At 40.3% G+C, this 17,522-nt stretch overlaps 1 protein-coding gene across 1 annotated transcript; it reads left to right on the top strand.

The window, feature by feature from the left end:
* Window positions 1–103: 103 nt before the first annotated feature.
* Window positions 104–10,245, top strand: LOC134177035 (uncharacterized). The gene is made up of 5 exons (XM_062643736.1): window positions 104–198; window positions 254–400; window positions 8,967–9,028; window positions 9,086–9,179; window positions 10,183–10,245. The coding sequence occupies exons 1-5, from the start codon at window positions 133–135 to the stop codon at window positions 10,243–10,245; spliced, it is 432 nt and encodes a 143-aa protein (XP_062499720.1). The 5' UTR covers window positions 104–132.
* The last annotated feature ends 7,277 nt before the right edge of the window (window positions 10,246–17,522 follow it).

Raw genomic sequence — 17,522 nt, 5'->3', positions numbered from 1 at the left:
GTTTAGCAAATGCTCTGATTCAAATTCAAAAATGTGCAAACGTTTGAGGTTTAATTCAATAAATAAATTTTACTTGATTAATTGTTTACACTGTTACAGGAAAATGAGAGGCAGTATTTACATAGGAGGGTCATGGCCACCATTGGAAACTACGTTGACAAACTGGAAAAGCTCATAATGGACAACATGGACAATGAAGTCAGCAACATCCTTGCTTTGATTTGCTTTATTATGTTCTGTTATGTATATGTAGGTAAATGCATTTGAACTACAACAGCAGGCTCTTGCAGAATGTGCAGACAAGCATCAAAGCGAATTTCTAGAAATGGAAACACAGTTGAATTGTCTAAAAGAAAGAATGTTATTGTCAAAGAAAGCCATTGAAGCAGATATCAGTCAAGTATGACTAACCAATAGCATGTCTTTATTAAATAAGAAAATGAATAAGGTTGCACCAATAATCGGATCAGCTGTTGGATATTGGCTGATCGGTTTTGTTGCAGCCACTAAAATCATGTACATGTGTACAACTGTGATTGGTGTGTGAGGGGCATGTGTTGATGAAATTGAAGCTGAAGAAGACATTTTTCATCTGAGAACTATTTCACATACGAGGGGACCAACAATTTGATATCTGCAATGTTTGCAGTGTGGTTCTTGTGGTCATCCATTAGTATGAAGACGTACAATACCATGAATATGACTTGATGTTAATTAATATAATTGTCAACTTTGTAAACGTTGATGAAATATTGGATCAGCTATCGGTATCAGCCTATATTGGTCTAGACTATTGCTTATGGAAATAAGTATAATTGTCTTATTGGTGCAACCTTAGAAATAAATGTATCTAAACTACAGTTGTGGACATAATTATTGAAACATTTCCGGTTTGCATACCTGGTAGGAAAACCCCGCATTTACGTTGTACAATAAGTAGAAATGTAAAAGCCAATTAAAACAAGCAGCGCAAACGTCAAGCTAATTAAAACGCGTTAGTGTGCAGCTGAAATTACAATTCTTCATCAGTCATGTCTCAGCTGGAAAAACAAAAAGAGATCGTTGTGCTTCACACCACTGGCTTCACACCATCTGAAGTAACAAAACTCCTTCCAGGCATTTCACGAACAACAATCTGCCAAACCATTAAGAAACTGGAAGATGAGCAAACACTCAATCATCGCCCAGGAGCAGGTCATTCATTCAAAGTCGATGAGGCTAGTAGACATCGTTTGTGTGCAATCGCTTCATTGAACCGCTCCTACACTTCCGCATCTCAAATAACAGAAAAAATGAGAATGGAAGGCATAGAAATCAGGGACAGAACAACCAGACGGTACCTGAACAGACTGGGGTTTTGCTGCTGCTGGTTTTGCTGTTTGCCGCCTAAGAAAGTTTCTCTCTTAACGGAGGCATGTGTACATCGCACGAGGATTGGAGCTGTCAATGACAGCTGGCTGAACACCTTTTTTGTGACGAGTCGACTTTGAGACAAGACGTTCGTCAACGCAACAGGATTTGGAAGAAGCAATATCAAACGTTTGGGAATCACTCACCACTAGTGAAATATGAAATTATTTTACTCACTATCCTAATCAATTAGATGAGTGCATTAGAAACGGAGTTGGTCGCACAAAATACTATATGGTTGATACTTGAGATCTTACCTGCGCAGTTTGCATAGGTGCTACCTAACAAACAATGATCGCACTCTGCCTAGTATCCGCCCTAAACATCTGACATGTAGCGGCTAAAAAAGATTTGACCGCCATGTCCACTGGATGCACACGAGAAATGTTTCAATAATTATGTCTGTAACTGTAAGAACCTTCATATATAAGGTCATTTACTGCTTAATTCAGCAAAACAGCTTTTAAACATGCTGGGTAGAACATCCTAATGCAGGGTAGTTACCAGAGCCAGCCAAGCCATCAAAGGTGCCAGCTAGTGCTGTTTGTTGCTGGCTGAGAGGGCACAAGCATGTGAAAATGTTTGTTGGAATTTGGACAGAGAGGTTTGAGTTTGATCGGATCTGTTTCTTTTTGTTAGTTTGACGATGTCTCCAAATGCCAGTTCTTGTAGGACAGAATAACTTGGCTCTAAGTCGTATTGCTAGCTGTTTTACTGCACTCGCACTTCTACTCCATCTATGCTAACTCCTATGTTGGAAGCGTGAGTAGGTGGGGAAGACCGGGTTTTGCCAACCATTTATCAATTATTATTTAGCTATGCAGATTGGTCAGCAAGATGTCTTTCTACTCTCAGCAGTCTTTTGGTTAAGGAGCATTTCGTAGATATATTATAGGCTAACGGCTTTGCCAAATGGGAAATCCATACTAACCATGTTGGGTATCTGGGTGCTATCTCAGAGCAAACCCGACAGATGTACGTTAAGATCGTTTGATGGGGCCGTTTCAATAATTTCATCCACCAAGTGCAGCATTTTTACACCATCACTTCATGTGAGCCTTACTGACGCAATCACATTCCCAGAAACGGTCTCTCTGTTGTTTCTGTCACTCCAAGAACGGTGGAAACTGTTGTGCTACTTTTAGACTGTCTAGAGACTGACCTTCTTTTCGTGCAATTTATTTCCGTTTGGTAACATTCCAGAGAATAGGCGTTTTGTGAGATTCTTTGGCGGTAAAGGCAATGGACACTGTCTTTGATCATGTTCTAACAGTTTATGAGGCACTCATTCCTACGCAGGACACTTTCCACGAACTCCCTCAATCACCGGACCTCACTATTTTGACTGCACACTAAAGCTGCACAGTTCTTTGGAGTGACCCTTAGTATTGTTTTTAAATCTAATTGAATAACTAGTTGGCCGCAACCTAATCTGCAATGCATACAGGAAGAATTGCAAGGCCAATTAGCAACAAGCCCACATGGTCACGCTCTTTTAGATGAGTTATGTATTTCTGGCTGGCAAAAATCATGATGAGAACTCTGTAATGTATCTAAAGTGCGTTCACGCATTAGAGAGACTGGTGGAATGTGGCCATTTGCGCAACAAAGGTGTTGCTCTCCGGGTGGGTATTGGTATCAATCAAAAGGTCTTCACTTGTTGGATCTAATTGCACTCACCGTTGGGTACACAGATGTAACTGAAGTTAATAGAGCCAATTTCCTGTATTTTAATGAGTTAGGGGCGGAGAAAGGCGGGACTAAGGCAGGATTAGGGTTAATTGCATAAAGCTAAGTACATAATTGTTATAGCTAGCAGGCTGTTAACAGTAACCCAAAACAGTAAACTTCCCAGTTGGGGTGTCAGTTAGCTAAGAAAGAGTGTGTCTAGGATCTGTTTCTAGTCTTCATCCTTGGAACTTTCAGTTACAGACGACGACAAATCTTCTGATTCTGAACCAACTTCAATGACAATCTGCTCTACAACGTCATCTAACACACTGTGTATTGTCCTGTAATGCTTGTCCACCTTCTCATGTACGTGCCTCACGCAGTTTGCCCACTTTTTCACAGTAACGTTTGCTAGACCTTCTCTACACAGGCGCTTGATGTTTTCCATCGTAAACCCAGCAATCCCTGTGTTGTGCTGTGCAGCATGTCATTTTACCTGTGCCCATACCCCTCAATGGGATTGAGCTTGCAGTGTCCCACGGGTAGTCGTAGACAGTCACATCCAAACTTTGCTGCTAGAACATCCATCTGGTACACAGAAATGGGATTGAATCTCTTGATTAGGTCAAACAGTTCGACTTTCAACATTATTGCCTCATAGAGTATTTTATGTTTGGCCAGCCAGTCAATCATATCTTGCTTTCTGGAAGACTTCGTAGGGATCCTTTCTACTACGGCATTGTGATACCTTGCATTGTCTAGGACTATAGCTGATTGAGTTGGGCACTTGGGTAGAAGTTTATGCTCAAACCACTCCATAAAATGACTAATGTTCATTTCATTGTGGTAGTCACCAGTGTCTCTTTTCCCCACAAAAAACCAACTCTGCTTTTGGTATCCATCCCATTTCTCCTTCTGCGTGTAAAACAATCAGCCTCTTCCCTTTTCCACTAGGAATTCTTAATCCTCTTTTTCTATCATAGTCTGTCCAGCATTTTTCCGAAGTGTTTTGTTGATGTAGTCATGTTTTATTCAAGTATACAATGGGTCTATTTCTTTCTCTGAATTCTTGTATTTGTTTCAGGTAGTTGCCCTTGCTGTTAAGATGCGATTTTGCTCGTAGAGACATTTTTTCCTGTTCATTGTTTTGTAGGCAAAACCCATCTTACGTACTGTCTTGTATAAAGTCGTCTTAGAGAAAGGGTAGTTGACTTCATGTACTAAAGCTGCATGCAGCAACGACATGGTAGGGAAGGTCTTGTCTGTATAGAATCTATGTATTCTGCGTCTAATGACATCTTTCTGAAAATTGTCTGTGTACCCTTTAACTGATCCACTGTGTTCCATTTTACCTCTTCTGTGGACTGCTGACATGTCCCTTTCTTTCTGTTCTTTGCAGATCCGATATACAGTGGACCTATTTATACCAATAACCTCAGCTACACGGTCAGCTGGCTTGTCCAAGAGCAAAACTCCTTTCTGCATTTCTATCTTAAAGAAGTCATGCAGTTTAAGCACCCAGGTCTTTTCAATACTTCTGAGATGTTTCCCTTTGTGCATAGCCATACAGAAATTAGAAAATAGATGAACGCAGTTGTAAGTAGAAGTAAATTCAATAAAATCAAAGTGATAATTAATTTGAGTAAATGGTGGCTGGTGTTTTATAGTCAGGTGGTTGTATGGTTAGGTAACCAAGAAGAATTTTGAAGTTCACCATTTAGTATAGAAGCCCCATTTCTGACTATACTGTAGGTCAGAGGAAGCAGGAAGGTCAAAGTCCTCATAGTGATGTCACCAACACTCAAGAATGCACTAAATGGCTGGTCAGTTTGGTTCTGATATGATCAAATTAGTCAAGTTCTCGTGTTTTCCAGACGCTTCTTTGAGCCAGAAGTGAATGAGTGTATGTATCTGGTACATATAGCTGTTCCTAAAAGAGGCAACCGACACATAAAACCAGTGAGCACATTGAAACGTCCAGGTCTGTTGTCATGGGTTATAGCAAAAGTACAATTTTAGTATATCATTGCATCATGAAGCAAACCGCATTTCAAGCCAGCGAGGCAGCCAGCGGCAACACATTCATACCTCCTGTGACAACATAACATTTGTTTACACAAGCACTACACCACGCCTTAGGGTGTACCCTGTGTACCCTACATTCCACCAGTCTCTCTAATGCGTGAACGCACTTTAATTTATTTTAAGTCAAAAAGACATCACTTTGCTGCCTTTGTTCTAATACCAACATGTAAATAGTAACACTAAATCTTATAGTATGATCAAACAAGACTGAAATAAAACCATAGAATACCGTATTTCCTCGTTTAAAGGAGAACTGTCACCAAAATCAACAATCTCTCAGATGAAAGCTGTCACATCATGACACAACACCTAGCAACCGTTTACCACAGACTTCTACCATAACGGAGAAATAGAGCATTGAAATGTTCTGTGTGGGCGTGTTTAGTACCCTGTATGTTTCTTTCGGACTAAATCATTGTTGGTTAGCAAGGAAGACTGATGCCTGTGCACTTTTCAAGGTAAGGATTGTGAGACATATGGTAGCAAGTTGTGATTTATTGATGAAAGCAAACTGGGACCCCAAACCTATCGTGATGTGTTTCTTTCTATTATTTGTATAGTACACTTGTGAAACTTAGTTAGGGTAGTGCTGGGTTTCTTTGCTTGGCATTACACCTGTTTTGAACCAAAAATAAGTGTGATTTCTCACTACACATGAGGTGAGCCTGGGGTACCGGCACTCTTCTAATTAGTCGGCACCCCCGACTCAGCGCTGTTTTCATGGTTGTGGTTTTTTAAATTGGGTTCTGCAGTCATGGCAGAGAGTGCATGTTCTTCATTTGAGCAGATATTGCCATACTTATACAAACCTGAGGTAGACTCAGACGAGCTTGATACTCTAGTGGAGAAGAGATAGTGCATTAGAGACCGAACATCTAGAGGAACCAAATCAGGGCCGTCTAGGCAACACTGACTGGTGTTCATGTTCATGACTGGTGTTCAGAGCAGGAGCAACAGACACTGGATTGTATCACTCAGAATTCAGCCTTCTACAGGGTTGTCTCGGAGCGTGAAGTTCTTCGTACAGTCTTAGTGGTGAACATGGATAGGTTGAGAGAACTTTTGGAAGAACCTTTGCCAAATTCACATGATGAATTTATCAACAAGGCAAGGCTGCACATTTACTGACTGCATTTGGGTTTTGTAGTGTACTGCCCTTGGTTGCTTAACACAATTTTTAAAACCGCAACTATGAAAACAGTGCTGAGAAGAGTGCCAGTGCTCCAGGCTCACCGCATGTGTACTGTAGCGTCTCCTCATACTAGATGACAAACTTTTCCAAAGCAGAGACTAAACGACTGAGAAATCGTACTCTTTTTGGTTCAAACCAGGTGTACTGCCAGGCAAAGGAACCCAGCACTACCCTAACTAAGTTTCACAAGTGTACTAGACAAATAATAGAAAGAAACACGTCACGATAGGTTTGGGGTCCCAGTTTGTTTATTCAATAAATCACAACTTGCTACCATATGTCTCACAATCCTTACCTTGAAAAGTTCACAGGTATTGGTTTTCCTTGCTAACCAGCAATGATTTAGTCCGAAAGAAAAATACGGGTACTAAACACGCTCACACAAGACAGTCAATGCTCTATTTCTTCATTATGGTAGAAGTCTGCAGTAAACTGTTGCTAGGTTTTGTGTCATGATGTGACATCTTTCATCTGAGAGATTGTTGATTTTGGTGAGAATTCTCCTTTAATTAATGCATTGCCCTTCAAAAACGCTGTCTTTGAAAAAACGCCGTGTGGTAGAACAATCTGAAATGAATAAGTACCGCACCCTTGAAAGAATGCCGCAGGGCCTGGTCACTTGTCTAGTGCATGTATTGCATCTGATCACTTGCAGAAATTTTCTCTCAGCGAGATTACAGCGTGCAACTTACATAGGTATAAAAAGACTTTGAAGCTACAGTGCTTTCTTTAAAGGGGCATTCCCACGGAAAACAACCTAGGCTTTAAGAATAGCTTTTGACAAGAGAATTTGAAGGGCATTAGTTTTACTTTTATATTTACTTCCTTGTTGAACTTAAAATGATTGCTTCTGTAATAAATGATGTCACTATTATCAATGTCAACAAAACGTGTGTCTTTGGCCCAAATTAATGAGAAGCATTTAGTGGTAAGTGTGAGAAGTATACCAGAATTCCTTTGTATAAGAATCTTGACTTTCCTCAGTCAGACTCGCCTATTTTTCTTACTAGCTCATAAAGGGCGAGAGCTCCATCTTTACCAAGCATCAGCAGAAACATTGCACTGCATGATGGGATCTGCTATGCTATCAATTTTTGTTCCTAATCCAACCCATGCACCCAACACAATGAACTACTACGTAAGTAGAGTAGAATGTGTATTGCAAGCAGAAGAACATGCGACTACAGAGATTGACGTCTGTTAGCTTACTTACATTCTCTTAACCATTCTCTTTCATTGCTACATGTATGCTTGCGTAGTGAGTAGGTACAATTCGAACGCACAAGAGCTCAAATACTGCCGTCTAGAAGAGATCCACGCATGAGTCACGACTATAGTTTCCGTAGCCTTTCAGTCAACGCTGCTGCTTCTGCCTAGAAACTTGATCTCTCGCTGAGTTGGAGTGGTTACATAATTACTGCTTATAACATACCATGCAGTGAAACGTTTCCCTTTGCATCATGTGAAAGACACTTCTTATTGTTGACTAAGGTCCATGAAGAGCAATCATTTTTAGTTTAACAACGGAGGCAAACTTTGATGTGCAACTTGCGTCATTAGGATTCTCTTGTCAAGTCCTATTTTTAAAGCTTTGGTTGTTTGTCCATGGGACTACCTGTTTAAGCTTAAAGTGGTATCTTACTCAGAGAAGTACGAGAATCGAGAAGCAGACAGACACTATGGTAACGGTGTGAATGAGTGAAGAGTGCGAGAATGGAGGGGAAAAATTAATTTGCAGCACTTCAATAAGCCCTGTGCGACGTGGCGCTTAAACAAGGAAATACCATATATTCTATAGCTATGCATATGCTTGTATTCTTTGTCAACTGTGTCAAGATAAACATCACAGCAGCATTACCTAAGTCTGGCAATACAATAGCCTTTTGATTATGTGACCCCCTTTGGGCAAGCAACGGGGGAATAGGGGTCGGGTAAGTGAAAGAACATTCCAGTCTGCTTTTGAGTTTCAGTATGTAAATGGTATGAACTCTAGAGCATCTACAATATGCTAGTGATATAATGATTGCATGAAGATGGAATACATGTAATATATATATGTATATGCAAACTACAATCACCAAACAGTTGAAACTATTTCTAGAAGACTTCATATCCTTTGTTGCCACTACTGCAAGTTGTCACTGCACTTTGCAAAACAAACTTGTGATGTTGTCAGACTCATCTTCATTGAGAACTGGCTCATTGGGGTTGGCAGCATCTTGACTGCTTCTTCTATGCCATAGCATGATTTCTGGATGTCTTTGACATGTTAGAAATCAGGCTGTTTCATGATTGCCAGGTGCCACTGCATTCTTATAAATGTCATAGTGCAGACATCCTTTGCTGTGTAGATAATTAAATTTAACAATATGTTACCTGTGTAAAAGTTGTGTCTAAATTACTTGTTTTTCACAACTGACAGATTGCTGTACTGGGGCCAGGTATATAGGGTAAAATTAAGGTTTGTCTCCAAATTGTGTAGCTCTGCGCTACTCCAAAACACCTTGGGGAGAGCTCTGAGTACATTTTACATTTGTCCAAACTCCACACAAAGTACCAGCACTTGTTGACAAACTGGCAATTAATACAGATCTTTTGTATTTGCTAGATGCAAAGGAAAGTCAATGCTGATTTACATACAGCAGTGCATCAGAAGGAAACTTTACCACAGTAATTAAGACAACAATGAGTGTGTTGACTGTTTGCAAGAGAAGCTTTTATTTCTAGGAGCATTATTGAACTACAGACCGTGATTAGAACATGTGAAGACCATGTCAGTGACAAGCAGATGAACAGTCTATTGTCGTCTGGTTCTGAGAACGTAAGTTTAAGACTACTGAAGTAATCACTAGCTGGCTTGTGTTCATTATTGTTATTGAGTTTCACTCAGTGTTCAGTCATCACAAGTATCCCTACATGTAACGGTTGAGGTTGTACAGCTTTTACATGGGTTGTATTTTATGTTAGCTGAATGATATATTAACAACTAATTTCTGTTTTAGAAATTCTGACTTAGAGAATTATACAATTTTTTGTTGATTTTAGTCATGGAAGGGGGCATTGGACACCTGATCAGATGCTTGTGCTTTAATATGTGCTTAGGCAATGACATTTGTTTAAATGAGAACTCTCACCAAAATCAACTATCTCTCAGATGAAAGCTGTCATTTCATGACACAACTCTTTGCAATCGTTTACTGCAGTAGTTTACCATAACGAAGAAATAAAGCATTGAAAATTACCTTTGTAGACGTGTTTAGTACCTGTATGTGGCGTATGCGTAACTCTGATTGTTGGTTAGCAAGGAAGACCGATATCTGTGCACATTTCAAGGTAAGGATTGTGAGACATATGGTGTCAAGTTGTGATTTATAACCAAAACCGAAAGTAGTTGCTTCGAGAGAGTAAGACTTTGCGTACATACGGGGAATCGTCTGAACAACTCGTTGCTGATTCTCTGCTTCTATGGCTGTTTGGACCGTAGGTTTCCTGCAGGAAGATACCAGGCCTTGTATCTTTCTTTCAACAAGTTTTAGTATTTGGTGAGAGTTCTCCTTTAAACGCAAAATGTTCACATTGACAGTATAAAACCATGAAAGACAACCATCAGTGAAGCAAAATTTGCTCAAAGTGGGTGAAGTTGAAACGGTAGGTTTTTTCAGGAGCTGCTTCTTGATGACTGTTATTGCAACTAGTGGTGTCTTAATTGCTTTAGTGCAGCATGTACTTTTTTCCATATTCTTGAAGTAGCCATTTGTGTAATATGTGCATTTTACAAGGCTATTTTATCATGTCTTATTGTTTGATTATTCTTTTTTTAAAAGCGACATGAAAAATCATTTGTGAAGCCCTCACTGAGGGCTGTGTTTCCACTAGCTGCACCTTAAACTAGTTTAGCTTAACCACGTTTAAAAACTAAACCAGTTCAACAAAGCGACTGTCTCTATTAGGAACTTACGCATCCAGGATGAGCAAAACAAACAAACCGTCAAGGAATGCCATATTTTGAAGTATTGGGCTGCTCTGTCACAGAGTCTGAGCAACTGTTGGTTGTCACTGATTCAGCATCTGCTAGTAGGAATTTGCATGACGATGACTAAGAACACCATCGTCTCACTCTCCGTAACTGCTGATTTCTTTCCTGGATTGTCCTGGGATTTGGCCCTTCATCCCGGCGTTCCGGTTGGGATATGAAATGTCCTAATATTTCCTTGAACAGGGTCAGACAAATACAACCGAGAGAGTCGGTAGCGAAGTCAAAGTCATACAAGCATTCCGTCCTGATTTTAATGATCTTTCAAGTTATTTTCTGGTCTGTGGCCTAGTGGCTTTGGTTATTTACAACACATAGAGTTACAGTAAGCGCGAATATCGATGAGAAACAGTTGGGCTATGCGAGACTAGGCGGAAGCTGGTACAGGATAGCAACAGCCTATTGAAGAGGCCGAAGGAGACTCTGAAACACTATCAAAGACACTGTCATACAAGGGCATGGCAGTTGGTACATTGTGTTCCAGAAATGTACGCTAAATTCTGGGGATTTGGGCGTCCAAGTCTCGGGGGGGTCACATCCAGAGGTTGGCAGGTATGTATATTGCACAGAAGTGGTACTGGCATTTCAGTTTGAAAGCGGAAGCCATAGTTGAGAAAGGGAAGTTGCTCGCTTCTCGCTGAGTTGTCTTCTTAAGCTGCAGGCTTTTGTCTAATGGTCATTTTTGGCAATGTTTGTGGACACATGCCAAGACAAAAGCCCAGACATACGGCAATTTTTGAGGCAAAAATACTTTATTATCCAAAATTATATATAATTTCTTGATGGAAAATTTTAAGAAATTATCACAGTTGAACCTTGCTAATCCAAACAGCCCCATGCCAATCCCTGTTTGGATTAGTGAATTTGTTCAGATTACAAAACACGTAGCAACGGAGGTCCATACCTTGCCTCGGAACCCAGATCACTGGCACATTTACTATGGCTTGTTTGTAAATAATGTGACAGTCCATGTTTATAATAGTCAGATATGCGCATTTGCTGAAGACTAGATAACCGTTTCAATGGGGAGCAAACCCAGATCAGGATACGTATGAGGATCTGGGTACACGAGGCAGGGTGCTAAAGGTAATTTGGATTGGCGCGGTTCTACTATACTCAAAAAACATTGAAAACGTTAGTATAGTTCAAAATGACAGCTGTTATGCAAAATACTTTCAGCTTGGTAGATTGTGCGTGTGTTCAGACGGGAGTCTAACCTAGGTTAGAGCAAATTAAATGTAATTGGTTGTAATTAATCTAAGTTGAATGTGAACAGCTAACCTACTGTCTGTTCCCCATAAGCGTGAACTTTGAAAATCATCAATATCTCCAATGTTTTTTGGACTTTCGCGATGATCTTGGTATCGTTAGAAACCGCTAGATCTGGCATTTCTGTTTATCAATTATCTAAGCCCTTGCAACAAAGAATACCAAAGGATAACGTTTTTACATATCAAAGGTCTATGAGGAAACAATGGGTGGTGCAACTGTCATTATCCAATTATTTTGTTAGACTAACCGATTACTGTATGCTAGCGTTACGCTACTACGCATCTGAAACAGCGTCTGATGGCAACAATTTCCTGTCGTTCTCGTCCATAACAGGTTCATATTGGTCTTGTTGACCGTCGAAGTCTTCTTCTTCACCTTCGAATTCTATGTCTCTAACCTCGATATCATCGTCGTCATCCCCAGTTCTATAATAAATTCCTCCACGCTGTCTTCTTGGAGTCCATCCTTCTCCCAGAAGCGCTCTTCCTCTTTCTGCACATGCTGGCAGTGTTTGCCCCACATCTTGGGTGTGACGGATTGGAATGCATTCTGAACCAATTGCTCGAGGTCTGCAAGCTTGAACGTTTTGTTGTGGACTTTGAGATATTGTTTGACATCAGCGCAGACCAGCTCTATGGGGTTAAGTTCGCAATGTGCGACGAGAGATTGGAGGACAATGTGGCCGCATGCCTTGGCAGCTTTGTTGGTAGCATACAACTTTCTGTTTGGCACCGACAATTGGATTTTTGCAAACAAATCCTTCTTTAGGTCTTTGTCACTAAAAGGAATTCGCTTTCGTGTAAGCCACTCTTGCATTTATTTTTTCTGCTTGATTTTGTCGGAACCTTTTCTACTACAGAGTTGTGGTAAGGGGCGTTATCAAGCATGATAACGGAGCCTGGCTGTACATTGACTAACAGCTTCTGGAACCACTCCAAGAAATGCTCTGAGTTCATTTCGTCGTGGTAGCCTGTGCTGTTCTTTGATCTGAAAACCAAGTCTGCATTGGGAGTCCACCCCGTTTCACTTCCTGTGTGAAGTATGATGAGGTGTTGACCCTTTCCTGAGGGTCTTTTCCACCCACCGCGTCCCTGTTCATCTAGCCAGAGTCTCTCCGGAACCATGTGTGAGTTTGCCCAGGTTTTGTCCCAGTACACTATAGGATAGTCTTCTCTTCTATTCTGCCTAATTTTTTAGGTAATTATGGCGCTGCTTCATAATGTCTCTACGTTCATAGAAATATAATTTGTTGTCACGTAGGGTATGTCTGAATCCCATTTCCTTCAGTCAGCAAAAGAGAGTTGTCCGCCCGCCAGGAAATACTCCTTTTTCGCGGACACGCACAAGTAGTTTGTCCAAGGTTGGATAGTCTCTATTTTCATACATTTCATGTACTGTTCTCCGTATTGCTGCTCGATCAAAATCATCAACGTTGATGGTCAGTGGGCGTTCTTGTTTAACGTGTTTCTTCTTCATTGTTTGAAACTGTTGACTTGACAAGAATTCTGTGTGGATCTTTGCCAACGTTGTTTTGCCTAGGCCAGTGGCAGCTACCAGTCGGTCGGTGACCCTATTGAGACTGATGCGATGTTTGGCTCGTCGTTCTTCTTTGAAGAATTGTCTGACACGTTCAAAAAGACGCTTTTCCACTGAAACGACTCGCTCGCTTTTCCTCCTTGCCATGAAACCTCTGCTAATTGTAACTAATAGGTTAATTATACAGCATGCATGCAGTTTTGTAGAAGACGTGCAGGGATGGCTATATCTAAGACTAGGAAGTGCTTCTGAATTGTGTCCTAATCTTTGCAACCGTGAGTTCAGTGTACGCCAACAATTGCAATCATTAAAGTTAAACGGTGTAACATGGTACAACTATAGCAGCTCTTTTTCCTTTAATGAGCACACTCACCATGACCTCTACCTCATTACTCACTTCTGAGTTCACACTTATAGCAAACAGACAGTAGGTTAGCTGACCTGATTAGCTTTCTCACGGTTGCTCCTCTCACTCTGGTTCACGTGCAGCACGTCATGCCTCCGCTTAGAACTATGAAGAAAAGGAAGAAGCTTATCTTCACAGCGTACGTTCTTATGACGTTAGAAAGATGCAAACGTCATATCAGAAAGTTTAAGAAAGAGTGACCCTCATGAGGACGTTTCTTTTTTACAAGCTAACGATGTTGAGAATTCTGTTGCGGTTGTTATGTTTATGTTTGCTGCAAGAGGAAAGAAACTGCCGTTTTCGAGCACTGTGGAGCTTACCCAGATCGGAAGACTTTTGGGAAGAAGTTATGACCCATAGGAGTGATGAACAATGGAAAAGGAACTTTAGGATGAATAGGAACACTTTCAATCATCTGTGGTGATTTAGGTATCTATATTAAGAGAAAACACAAGAATGAGAAAGTCTATTCCAGTAAGCAAATGGATAGCTTTGACTCTATAAACTTTCTGGTGGTGAGTGCTTGCAAACGATTTCAAACTTGTTTGGTGTTGGCAAGTCAACGGCCTGTGAAATTATCAATGAGGTTTGCACAAGTATAAAAGAATATCTTATGCCTAAATATGTGATACTGCCTCAAGAAGACAAACTTGCAAGGATAACTGAGACATTTCAATATCAGACTGGTGTACCTCAGGTAGGACGAGCTATTGATGGGAGCCACATACCAAGCTTTCACAGAAGATCCTGATGGCTATTAAAACAGAAAGGGGTTTCACTCCATTGTTCTGTAAACTGTGATAGACTGTTTTCTTAACTTTACTGATATCTTTGTTGGGTATTCTGGCCAAGTTCATGATGCTAGAGTATTATCGAACAGCAGGATACTTTAAGCTGCCTTTAGCTACGAGAACCGCTTTTCCTGGAGGAAAAGAAAGAACAAAAAATGGAGTCAATGTTTCTGTGCTGCTGTTAGGGGATCCTGCTTATTCCCTTTATACATGGATCATGAAACTGTATCCAGAAAGCAGCAATTGACATTTAACTATTGTCTCAGTAAAGCAAGAGTTGTTGTAGAAAGGGCTTTTTTGGTGTTCTGAAGCAGCTTTGGAGAATACTTAAACATGAACAGCAAGCTACAGTGGCAAGTGTGTGCACTGTAATCTGTGCATGCTGCACATTGCATAATTATTGCAAAGCCAATATAGATGACATGATGTTTGATGATGAAATGAAGCTGCAACTTTACGTACAAGTGCAGGAAGATCACAAGACAGAAGTCATGCTACAACAGAAGCAAAAGCAGTTTGTAATGCACTATCTCAGTATCTTCAGCAGTGACATTTTAGTTAGTTGATACTACACCAAGATGTGTGGGTGTCAAGAATAGTTATTGCAGAATTAGTTTATGCTAATGCTAGTATATCATTAGCAACTGACTCTTTGGTAATGTCACTGAATGAAAAGAAAGAACAATAAAATGTCACTTGTCTCCAATCACTAGCAGTTAAATATCATCATTGTCATTTTTGTCTAACATTTTAACTATAGCCAACATTATTTTTTGTTGAACAGTGTCCATTTTCTCTTCACGTTCCAGCTGCCTCCTTGTAAGTTCATCTTGCTTCTGCAAGAATTCCTTTATGTCTGTTGCAGCCTGACCTATTAGGCTGATCACCAATAACATCTCAGATTCGGTACATTTGACTTTCTTTTTCTTTCTTGAAGTTAATGTTGAGAACATGCTTGTTTTCTGTCTAATCTTTCATTCGACATGGATGATTCGGTAGACAGAGTACTTGCCACTGGAGATGTTGGTGTTGTGTCCCTGCCTTCAGAAGACAAAAATGACTCTTTTGATGTCCTAGAACTAGTGCCAGGCAACGAATTTCTACTGGGCGATTTGTTAATAGATGTATCTTTAATCAGAACTGGATCAACTGTAGGAATTGACCCCATGATCTCTTGAAATATGTCAAACCACTGAAAATCATCTTTGATGTTACCCTCGCCACTTCTCTTTATTTTATCTCATATAGATCTAAACTCTTTCTGAAGATTTAAAATCTTCTGTTTGCATTTTCCGCCTGTTGTATCAAAGTTCCTTTCTTTCATTATCTCCGCGGTTTTATTCCAGATATGTTTCTTCCGGTGAGAAGATTTCAGAAGCCGTTATCTTTTCTCGTTGCTCCATATTGCAACAAGAGCACTTGTCTCTTCAAAACCAAACAGGCCTCTTTATTTGTCTCCTGATTCTGCACAACTGTTTCCTGCTTTTGCATGATGCTCTGATGGTGCAAAAGACGGCTGCTCTTCAACAATTTTAGAAGAATGTGGGTCTCGTAGTGGTTAGAGTCGTCCCACCAATCAGCCATAGTGGAAATATCCAGGATGCATAGTTTGGTCCCGTATCTATTTCGTTGCTTGCAGAGACACTGGTGTGAACTCTTGATATAGGCAACCTAGGTTGAAAGAAATCTAATTAGCACTTCTCATAGTGTTTACCGAATAATTGTCCTTAACCTAGGTTGAATGTGAATGCACCCTGTGAATGAGTGTTGTATACAAATATTACAAATTTGACAAACTTGATGGGTTGTTGTAGCTGTTTAATGTAATTATGGCTCTGTGATGATGTGTCACCGATATCACAGTGTGACATTATGTTTTCTGTTTTGAAAGCCCTTTCAACAGATGAGTTCTTGACATTGATCAATAAAATTGCACTGTGATGTTTGCAGGGCTTGTTTACATAAAATGGAATTTTGTACTTGTAGTAAATGTTTATAATTTGACGTGTTGGTTTTATGTGTTTTGAATTTTGAAGAGTGTTGCAATGAGTATCAGCAACAATTTAGTGACTATGGATCAGCAATTTGCAAACTGTGGAGAAATGATACGCACTTCAACTAGCAGTGTTGTGCTGTAGCAATTCTGTTTTATGAATGTAACATAAGACCATAGCACTATAGCACTGATATTGTACACAGTTTAAATTAAACAAAAGTTTTCAAAAAGACTGTAGGCAACCAGTAACATGTAGAGAAGCTGAAAGTGTTGTATATGCTTTGTTTTATTTATAGTATAAGTCAATCTGATGCCATTGTACTTACAGTTCTGATTACTGCATTTCCACAATTAATGCCCCAAGGGGCACTAAGTGGCATTATATTTCATATTTTTGAAACATGGGGCATTATTTACACATAGGGCACAATTTCTAACATAGGACATTATTATTTTACAATCACAAGGACTGTTGCATTGTTAATGTGACACAAGAGCACAACGCTACCTACGACGTTGATCATAACAGATTGCCTAGGAGATGCGCGATGGAAGCCTGTCGACATCATCATTCCCATGGCCGCGTTTATTAATTGTTGCTGTAGGCATGCAGATTTCACAAACAGCAACTACTCTAGCTGTAGTCGTACCCAAACACAGAAAGACGACTCATCTCGTTTTAATGATGTCATGCAGCTCCAAGCCCTTCAATTCCAGGACCAGATATCGCTCACTCTGGACTGTCCGCGGTCGCTTAGACGACGAAACAGCAAACAACATCCAGTACATTTGCATCCATTCAGTGCGTTTGCATTCAGTCGCCGTTGTGACACTAGTGCACAAAGCTAGACGTACGACATCAAGCCTGCCGACGTCAACGTTCCCGCAACCGCATTTAATTGCTGCTGTACAATGCAGATTTTACAAACAGCAATGACTTGAGCTGTAGTCTTCGAGTTGTTCTCTACAAAACAAGAGAAGCTATTGAGATAGGATTGCACTGCACGCATACCAGTTTGGTCTTTAGTGAAGCATTTAAGAAACCAAATCCAGTCTTTAGATAGCCGATTTCTGGCTACGCGGCACACAGCGACATCAAAGGCTGTTCACCAGACCCCATTTCGCACGGA

This window comes from Corticium candelabrum, chromosome 3 (assembly GCF_963422355.1).
Source record: "Corticium candelabrum chromosome 3, ooCorCand1.1, whole genome shotgun sequence".
In the NCBI taxonomy this organism is placed as follows: domain Eukaryota; kingdom Metazoa; phylum Porifera; class Homoscleromorpha; order Homosclerophorida; family Plakinidae; genus Corticium; species Corticium candelabrum.
The sequence above is the reverse complement of the archived record's forward strand: the minus strand, read 5'-3'. Positions and strand labels throughout refer to the sequence as shown.